General features: G+C 33.3%; 2 protein-coding genes across 2 annotated transcripts; both read left to right on the top strand.

Moving 5' to 3' along the window:
- The first annotated feature begins 528 nt into the window (after positions 1-528).
- LOC133316972 (vacuolar-processing enzyme-like) lies at positions 529-6,995 on the top strand. The gene is made up of 9 exons (XM_061518766.1): positions 529-775; positions 2,738-2,902; positions 2,996-3,152; positions 4,149-4,234; positions 4,445-4,644; positions 5,054-5,102; positions 5,311-5,517; positions 5,894-6,100; positions 6,435-6,995. The coding sequence occupies exons 1-9, from the start codon at positions 557-559 to the stop codon at positions 6,615-6,617; spliced, it is 1,473 nt and encodes a 490-aa protein (XP_061374750.1). The 5' UTR covers positions 529-556; the 3' UTR covers positions 6,618-6,995.
- A 1,224-nt stretch (positions 6,996-8,219) lies between these two features.
- LOC133316957 (uncharacterized mitochondrial protein AtMg00810-like) lies at positions 8,220-8,570 on the top strand. Its single transcript, XM_061518757.1, has one exon. It carries the CDS (start codon positions 8,220-8,222, stop codon positions 8,568-8,570), a length of 351 nt encoding a protein of 116 aa, XP_061374741.1.
- The last annotated feature ends 1,457 nt before the right edge of the window (positions 8,571-10,027 follow it).

The following is a 10,027-nucleotide window of genomic DNA, read 5'->3' as shown; positions in this document are numbered from 1 at the left end:
TATATATATATATATATATATATATATATATATTTGGTAACAAGCAAGATATTTATCTTTATACGATAGGCGATTGATTGAGAGCAGCAGTTAAGAATCTTTGACTTTAGAATCTTTAGGAGGATGATTCATATCTGTTTCACTTTATTTTAGTATGAGTTAGTGTTAATTTATTTATGTATAAAAAAAAGCGTTAATTTATTTTGAAGAAAATATTTACTTTTTAATTTTTTTTTATGAAATTAATTTTAAAAATATTTTTATAACAAATTAAAGAAAACATGTATATTTTAAAGAAGGTTATTATAAACAAATAATTATTTTCTTAAAAAAAAATGTAATTGAGAAATACAATTTAATAAATTGGAGGTGGCAGGCCAGCTATGACTTACGACAAGAAAGCGAGGCAAGGAAGGTCCCACAGAGAAACTTCATGAATGTATTATGTATGTAACCAAAAAACTGGAATCTATAGAAATCCAAATCCACACGTTACAATTACCTCTCGCTTTCTTATTTAATCTTTCTTCACTTGCGCTTCACTTCACCAATCGCTATGGACCCTTTTCCAATGCCTACACTCCTATTTCTCATCGTCATCGCGACCTTCCTTGCCCTCGTCTCCGGTGGCCGTGACCTCGCCGGAGATCCTCTCCGATTGCCCTCACAAGCCTCCAGATTCTTCCGCGAACCTGAGAACGATGACAACGTTCAGGGGACTAGGTGGGCCATTTTACTTGCTGGTTCCAATGGCTACTGGAATTACAGGCATCAGGTCCGTTTCTTTTCTTATATCTATACATTTGATCTTTGATGATTTGAATTCATCATTTTATTTCCTTTCTTTTATTTTATTTTTTAATAATTCTAATGATTTCAAAGTAGTCCCTTACTTGTAGTGGTGTATGAAAACATGATGGAATGAAGTAGGACATGCATATATTAGTATGTTGCTGTTTGAGTAATTCAGCTTGGATAAGAACTTATTATGTGTGTTCACGGTAACTTGTTGACTTTATAATATAAATCATTAAAAAGTTTTTCAACCGATGACTTAAAATTTTGAGTTGGAATGATTCTTTACATGTACGAGAGCTTGTGATTAAAGGTCACGAATTCGATCTCACCTCTTTCACTTTCTAGTGGAACCAGACATTTCAAGTCTCAAAACCATCTTGCTGTGTTAGATAATAATATAAATCATTGAAAAAAATCCATGCTTTAACATTTTTGGGTTAAATTGATTCTTTGCACTGTTATTACTAGTTCTCTTCGAAATCGGAATATACCAACCCAAGCTGTTCACTTTTAAAGGGGGTGCATGGTTGGGTTTGGTTTTTTATACCGAACCTTCAACTGAATCAGTAGGGGTGTTAAACGAACCAGGAGCCTTTTAGAGGCATTTGGCTCGGCTAGTGAAGGCTTGAGCTTATATGTCTAAAATTAGTTATTGGCACCATGCTTGAACTTGTATAAAAGCTCCTTTAATAAAAAGGTTTAAGTTCACATTCAAAAGTTCAGCCTAAAGCCTCTCAAGCTGGTCCAATATATTATGTTTTATTTTTATTTTATATTACTTGTAATAGTCTTCTCTTTCTCCTCAATCTATTTCATCCTATTTTATTGGTTAAACAGACTTCTTGAATGATTTTGTTCTATATTATACTGTTTGGATATACATTGAATTTATGAATATTTATAGAATTACTAGTGTTGTTGATTGTATATTTTCTTTAGATACATTTTTGTTGTCTTATTTTTTGTTAAACAGTGTAACAGGCTAAATCAGATTTTTATTTTTTATAAATAAGCCAGGCCACCATAGGCCGATAGTAATTATATTGATAATTATATTTATAACAGGTAACAGGCTTGGTCAAGCTAGCACATTTAAACACAAGCTTAATTTAAACACAAATTTAACCTTTTAAGACCAATTTAAACACAAACTTAACCTTTTAAGACCAAAGCTCGACTCGCCCCTGTGAATCAGTTTTAAAAAGTGGTTCGGTTTTTTAAATCGGTTTGGAGAAGTTATGTTCATATGATTTTTTCGCACTCCTAAAAGTGGATATGGTTGTTATAGTTCTTAGCCAGAACCAAATTGAATGGAAGTGATTCGATTCTTAAAACCTGTTCAAAGAAATGGTTTGGTTCTTGAAACGGGTTAAAAAAATGTGGTTTTTTGGTGTAGTTCGGATGAGTTCACTCGTTCAGTTCTGTTCATTTAGTTTTTTTCACACCTCTACTTTTAATTTAAGGTTAAAATATGTTTTTGTTCCTATACACGACACTCTATTTAATTTTCGTCTCCATATATATATTTTTTGTCAATTTAATCACTATATATACAATCATCTCCATCATCTATTATCGTTATAACGTTGTGATGTTGACATGGAGTTATGGTGAAGAATAAGGGAAAATGGCATGGCGTATAGGGGGACCAAAAATATAATAATTCTGGTATCTCATTCATTTTCAATTTGGTTCTTACACTTCACTGTTATAACTCCAATAGATTGTATTATAACAGCAACAGATGGTGAGGACCAAAATTGAAAAACAACTGTACGTATATGGACTGAATTGAGATTTTTTTTTCATATAAGGATCACGTTGAAATTGAGTGTCACACTGTCACGCATCCAATATAGTTTAACTTAAATTCAATTTATCGTTTTCTATATGTATTTAGTTGTTTAGTTTTAATGTTGAGCTTTTGTTGTTTCATCAGGCTGATGTTTGTCATGCATATCAAACACTGAGAAAAGGTGGCCTGAAAGAAGAAAATATTATTGTTTTTATGTACGATGACATTGCTTTCAATGAAGAGAACCCGAGGCCTGGAGTAATCATAAACAAACCAGATGGGGATGATGTTTATGAAGGAGTTCCGAAGGTAAGTTATGTTAGATTTTTGGCATCCCATATCCTATTCTATTTCAAGTTTGATGGTGTCCTAATATGGACTTTTTTTTTTTTCCAATGGCAGGATTACACTGGCGAATATGTTACTGCTGACAACTTTTTTGCTGCTTTACTTGGAAATAAGTCAGCTCTTACAGGTGGCAGTGGGAAGGTTGTAGATAGTGGCCCCAATGATCATATATTTATATACTATACTGATCACGGAGGTCCAGGGGTGCTTGGTTAGTAGCTCTGAATTCTTTCACAAAAACTATCTAATGATTGACATGTATAGTATAGGTTGTATGTATGTGTTTCAGCATCTTTTTTGAGGTTATTACTGACAAAAGTGTGTTTATTGTTGGTTTTTGGTTGATTGTTTGTTTATTTGCTTAATTATGTCGTAGTAGAATGAAACCTCTTTAATATTTTAGCATTACCTATGATTTTGACATAGTGGAGCTTGTATTCTCGGTATTTTCAGCACAATAAACTGACAATTGCAAACAGATAAATGATGTATCTGGATTGAATAAAATATTTCAAAATTGTATTCATTTGTTGGATATTTTTGGATCTCTAAAATAGTCTTAAGTACTTAATTTGGGTTGTGTTTTGTGCTGCTGTATTGTCATAAGGATGAAGGGTGAAATGAGAAACTTGGTATTATGCTTCAAAGCTGGACAATATAACATTTGTGGCCCCAACTAGTTTGGGATAAAAGTGATGTTGATGTTGATTAAGGGTACATTATCTTATGATCTAAGCACCTATTCAACAAATGGTTATACTATACATTCATCATGTCTAATACAACTTTGATTGATAATGGTGACATTGCAAAGTGTACTGAATTGAATATCATGCAATGTTGTTTTGTAATCCAAGTTTACCATTATATCAGATTGTGACCCTTTTGCTTGAGACATTTTTTCCCATGATGCAGTTGATTGAATGGGCTTTCTGTTTTTCTTTTTGATTTCTTTTTCAATATATGCGGGTAACATGAAGAGTAAATTATAGTCACCACGGGAAAAGGAAAAAAAGAAGAGGGAGTGAAGTGAAATATATGGTCTTCATTGTTTTTGCTGTCCATTTTATCTTGATTTGTGATCATTATTTCTTCTCTTAACATTGTCTTCGATTGTCACATGACAAAATGTTTCTTCCAACCAATGATATGTGCTCCTTTCTCTTTCTTGTTTGGTCTTTTTTTGGGACACGGGGGTGGATTTTAGGGATGCCTGTTGGTCCTTACTTGTATGCATCTGATCTGATTGAAGTCTTGAAGAAGAAGCATGCTTCAGGAACGTATAAAAGTCTAGTAAGTTAATAGTAATTATGATTTTTATATATTTTGTATCAATCCCTGTTCGGGCTTTTGGTAATAGCATGTTTGGATTTATTATTTCTGGGTATTTTTTTTTCTTTTCAAAAGCTCTAACAAAAAGCTTTTGGCTATTCAGCTGTTTTGAACACAAAATAAGTTAATCCAAACGCACTAAACCTTTGGATTTATATAATGATGGTGCAGGTATTTTATCTGGAAGCATGTGAATCTGGAAGTATCTTTGAAGGTCTTCTTCCTGAAGATATCAATATCTATGCGACAACAGCTTCAAACGCAGAAGAAAGCAGTTGGGGAACATATTGCCCTGGGGAGTATCCTAGTCCTCCTCCAGAATATACAACCTGCTTGGGTGACTTGTACAGTGTTGCTTGGATGGAAGACAGGTATGTGCATAATAAGGAAACATAATTCGATCATAAATAAGATTATTTTACTTGAATATCTAAAATTGAGTGGATTCTCTGTCTCATATAGACCACACATAATCTATATAATATTAGTGTTGGAATATTCTAACAAATTTGGTGCAATACATATACCCGTCCAATCACCATGGAGTAGTTCAATGCATGTGACTGCTTTGTTGTGTGTGTCTCTCTATGAGAGTTGTATATAACTATTGTCTGTACTTTGAAACACATTTTTTATTATAAATTATTCTCTCTCTTTTTTCTTGCACTTGCACCTTTTTTTATTTTTTATTGTCAGATCAGAAGAATTTATTATTTCTTTTAATAAGTAATGTTGTAAGTTTTGTATGGACTAATTTAATTTTTCTTTACTTGTGAGCAGTGACGTACACAATTTGAGAACAGAAACTTTGCACCAACAATATAATTTGGTAAGTTCCTGATGCTAACTTGATTTGATTGTTTTAAATCAACTGATATAAATTGAATAATGTAATTAAATACCTTGATTTCTTAATTACATGTGAGAAATTTAGTCTTTTTTATATTGAATTTTTGGTCTAATTTTACGAGTCAAACATTTGTAGAAGATGTGTTAAGTGGTGTGGCAGATGCCTTAATTTATTCCTGTGCTTACAGGTTAAAGATAGAACTATCAACGGTCTATACTATGGCTCTCACGTGATGCAGTATGGTGATGTAGGGCTTAGCAAGAATCATCTCTTCCTATATTTGGGTACAAATCCTGCTAATGATAATTTAACTTTTGTGGATGAAAACTCCTTGAGGTTACCTTCAAAAGCAGTCAACCAACGGGATGCGGATCTCATCCATTTCTGGTATAAGGTATCCTATGTGTGCAATATTTTTCTTTATCTTATGAATTAGTTGCTTAATCTTGTGCTTGTCATGATTTTTCTTTCAAATTTAATGTTTTTGGTATATACATAGTTGGGATATTTTTTATGATTAAAGAGAACCAGAATCTTATGACTGTAAATTAATGAAGATTGGAGGAGAAATTCAGTGTCAATCAATGAGGATATCTGATAATCGGAACATACAATATTGTTGCTTAAGTTAATGTACCTGAGTATTGAATGAGAGTAGAAGCGTAAGAGTTGATGAATGGGATACCATAACCAGATATTTTGAGTACTTGTAAGAGTTGTTTGCTTATTATTTTTATCTTCTTTACTTTATCTTCACTTTTCATTGCCAGTTTCGCAGAGCTCCTGAGGATTCTCCTAGGAAAATTGCAGCTCAGAAAGAAGTTCTGGAAGCAATGTCTCACAGAATGCATATAGACAACAGCGTGAAACTTATTGGAAAGCTCTTATTTGGCATTGAAAAGGGTCCAGAAGTGCTCAACACTGTTAGACCTGCTGGGTTAGCACTTGTTGATGACTGGGACTGCTTGAAAACCATGGTACTATTTCTCATGATTCAGCTTCATCTTTTCTGATGCTGATATAGTGAATAGAATTTTTTATTTTTAATAAAAATTAGATTCATTGCTTTTCTGCTTGATCCTTGGAGCAATGATGAAGTTGTGCCTTGTGATGGGTTCTAATTGTGTAAATAACCTCTCCGCTTGTGAACCCTTTTATTGCTTTCTTGCTTGTCACTAATTATGTAGTTCACATAGTTATAGTATGAGACCTTAACAAGGGCAAACATTGTTGAACTTGATTCCTGTTTAGCATCTTCTTTTCACTTTTGTTTATGATAAAAAGCTGCTCCTTAATCTATTTTTAATGCAGGTAAGGACTTTTGAGGCACATTGTGGATCCCTGTCTCAATATGGGATGAAACAAATGAGGTCCTTTGCAAACATCTGCAATGCAGGAATACAGAAGGAGCAAATGGCTGAGGCCTCGGCACAAACTTGTGTCAGTATTCCTGCCAGTCCCTGGAGTTCTCTGCTGAGGGGTTTCAGTGCATAACTCATAAACTGCAAACTAGTAAAGACCAAAGTATAATTGTTGTTACATTATGTTTTATGGTTGTAAATACATGCTGTAATCTGGTCATTTAGCCTCTGTAAATCCAATTTGGAACACTACTAGGACGGTGGGGATCCTCTTTAGTCTTTACATTTTAGTTTTGTAAATAGATGCTGCAATGACGTTTGTAATGCACTTATGGGTTGTATCATTCCAAGAGAAGAAATTACTTGGGGTTGTAAATATATGTTTATTTTTATTCAGTAGGCACTGTGGCAGATCGGGTCTTCTATTGTAGAATTATTTTAGAAGAATGTAATATTTGATACAAGATTATTGTTTAATATTAATGTTGAAATTGATTTTCTTTTTGTAGAATATTGGGAGTATGGGACTATTACTTTGGTACCTTTACAGCAGAGTTATTACAACAAAATATGGCTATTTTATTACCTTACGATTATTTTGTTGATGTTTTTTGTTATCTAGAGTTGTGTATAATAGTTATTTGAAAGACAATTTAAAATGTGGATCAGATAAAAATAAGATTCTCTTGTTGCATTTTATTGAAATGAGTTCTATTTATGTCTATTAAAACCGATTTGAGGTAATTGGTGAAGAGAGAAAAATTATATCAGCGAAGTATTATTACTTGTGCTAAGATAATTCTGGATTTGGTAAGCGAGCACATAATGGTTTCAAAATTTATTTTGGACCTCTAAAGTTAGTTTGACATTAATAAAAGAAAGTATTATGGAGTCAGCTATAAAATTTTGTTGAAAAGAAAAGTACTTAGAAAAGTCGTTTTTATTTTAAAAGGAAATTAAGGACGATTCTGGAATTGATTTATTATGCATAAATAATCCCAAAGGAAAAATAACGAACACTATTTAATCAAGCCGATAAGAATTCTTTAAATAAAGCCACTAAGAATACTTCAACAGAGATAAATGTAAATATATAGTGAAAAAAATGATAGAAAACAAATTAAAAATAATTTTCAAGCAATTTATTAAAGTGATTAGAAATTATAAAGTTTGTGAAGCCTGAGAAGACAATGACTCTTTTGAAAGTCGGGCAATAGCCGTATAGTTCTCTCCACATCATAATTAAATTTAAAGTCAATCACATTTTTACAAAATATCTTGCTGAGTTGCTATAGACTTGTGCTCGAACATTGTTTGAGTCATAAGGAAGACTTATCCTAAAGTGAGATCTAAAACAGTAAAACAAGTTTTACAAAAAGAAAAAAAGAAAAAGAAAGAAAGTAAGCTTGATTTGGCAGATTTTATTCAATAATTTAGTATGACTCGGAGTGAAACTGATCAATTATCTCTTTTATGGTCAATCAACTTCTGGGTCTATCTACATGGTGGTCTATGTTAATGATAATGTCATCACAGGTAGTGATAATCATAGGATTACTCAATTGAAGCAACATTTATATTGTCATTTTCAGACAAGGATATTGGGAAACTTCAATATTTCTTGGGAATCGAGGTGGCTCAATCTAAAGATTAAATTATGATATCTTAGAGGAAATATGCTCTTGATATTCTTGAAGAGACTGCTTTGTTATATTCTAAATTTGTTGATATCCCTATGGATCCAAGTGTTAAGCTTCTACTGAATCAGCGAGAGTCCTTTTCAGATCCTGAAAAGTATAGAAGATTGGTTGAAAAACTGAACCAACTCACAGTCACTCGGCCTAACATTTCATTTATAGTTAGTGTGGTGAGTCAGTTTCTTAATTCTCCATGTCAAGAACATTGGAATGCTGTCATTCCTATTCTCAAGTATATTAAGGAATCTCCAAGAAAAGGCCTTGAATACGAAGATAAATGTCATGTTAAAGTTGTCGGATACTGTGATGCTGATTGGGTCGGTTGTCCTACTGATAGGAGATCTAATACTGGATATTGTGTCTTTGTTGGATGCAACTTGGTTTCCTGAAAAAGTAAGAAGCAGAATGTATGTTGAAATTTATATATATATATATATATAAATTGTGTAGACAATCTATTGGTTATGAATAAGAAGTTTGGTAGTGAAATGGTGTGTCTTTTCGTCGACAAACAGATGTATCTTTTCATCCTAAATGATGTGTTGTTTCATGTGAACGGATCTGTTGTTTCATCTGAACAGCTGTGTTGTTTCATCCTAATGGATGTGTTGTTTCATCCTAACGGACATGTTGTTTCATCCTAACGGACATGTTGTTTCATCCTTGAATGGGTGCCTTTTCGTGTTGAACGAATGTGTCTTTTCGTGTCCAACGGATGTGTTGTTTCGTCGTCGTCGTCGAATAGGTGCCTTTTGAAACGTGACCGGTCAGTGTCTATAAATAGACACTGACACCTTCTTAAAATGAATCCAGTTTTCTGCACTTAAACTCTGCCGGAATTTTTCTCCTTCCGGTTTTGCATACTGTTGTTCATCCTCCGGTGTGATTTCCTCTGGCAATTGTTGTGTTCGTTTGGGCTGTTGATTGGTAGTGCCACCATTCTTCAGACGTAATCCGTTCTATCCTGGGAGACAAGTGTCCATCAACCTTAGGCATCAGTGAGGGGGCAAATTGTCTTAAGGAGACACGTTCTATGGGCTCGGATTTAATTCCTCTACTTCTGACATATCATTCTATCTGTTCTATCATTCTGCTTGCATCATCATCTGATTTCAAGTAAGTCAGTTCTTTAATTTTAATATTTATAATTGCACAGTGATAATTATGATCATCTACCTCCTCTGGTTCTATACATGGGTTCAATCTTTTAGTGATATAATATCACCCACTGTCTTCAATAACAATCTTAAGACAATTTTGGTGTTTTTGAACCTGTGATCAGTATATTCTATTTTTCGTTTTATATACTGTTTCTGTTTTATTTACTGTGTGATTAATCTGTGTTATTAATCTGTGTGATAAATTAATCTGTGTGATAAATTAATCTGTGTGATTAATTTCAGATTCTGTTTGTGTAACAGAAATGGCTACTGTAAGTACAAACAATGCCAATCTTACTGCCTCTGTTCCAATGCATGCTGATAAGCCTGAAAAATTGAATGGAACAAATTTCAAACGCTGGCAACAGAAGATGTTGTTCTATTTGACAACTCTGGGTCTGGACCGATTCCTCAAGGAAGATGCTCCTAAACTGAATGAGGGAGAAGAGTCTGACAAGGAAAAGGTTGCTGCCATTGATGCTTTTAAGCATTCTGACTTCCTTTGCAGGAACTATATTCTCAATGCTCTAGACAACTCACTGTATAATGTGTACAGTACCCTGAAGACAAGTAAGGAACTTTGGGAAAGTCTGGACAAGAAGTATAAAACTGAGGATGCTGCCTTGAAGAAATTTATAGTTGACAGATTCTTGGACTTCAAGATGGTAAACTCCAAATCTGTTGTG

This window comes from Gastrolobium bilobum, unplaced genomic scaffold, assembly GCF_033153095.1.
Source record: "Gastrolobium bilobum isolate Gb01-03AN ecotype WA unplaced genomic scaffold, APGP_CSIRO_Gbil_v1 utg15090, whole genome shotgun sequence".
NCBI lineage: Eukaryota > Viridiplantae > Streptophyta > Magnoliopsida > Fabales > Fabaceae > Gastrolobium > Gastrolobium bilobum.
This window is presented reverse-complemented; position numbering and strand designations above follow the sequence as displayed.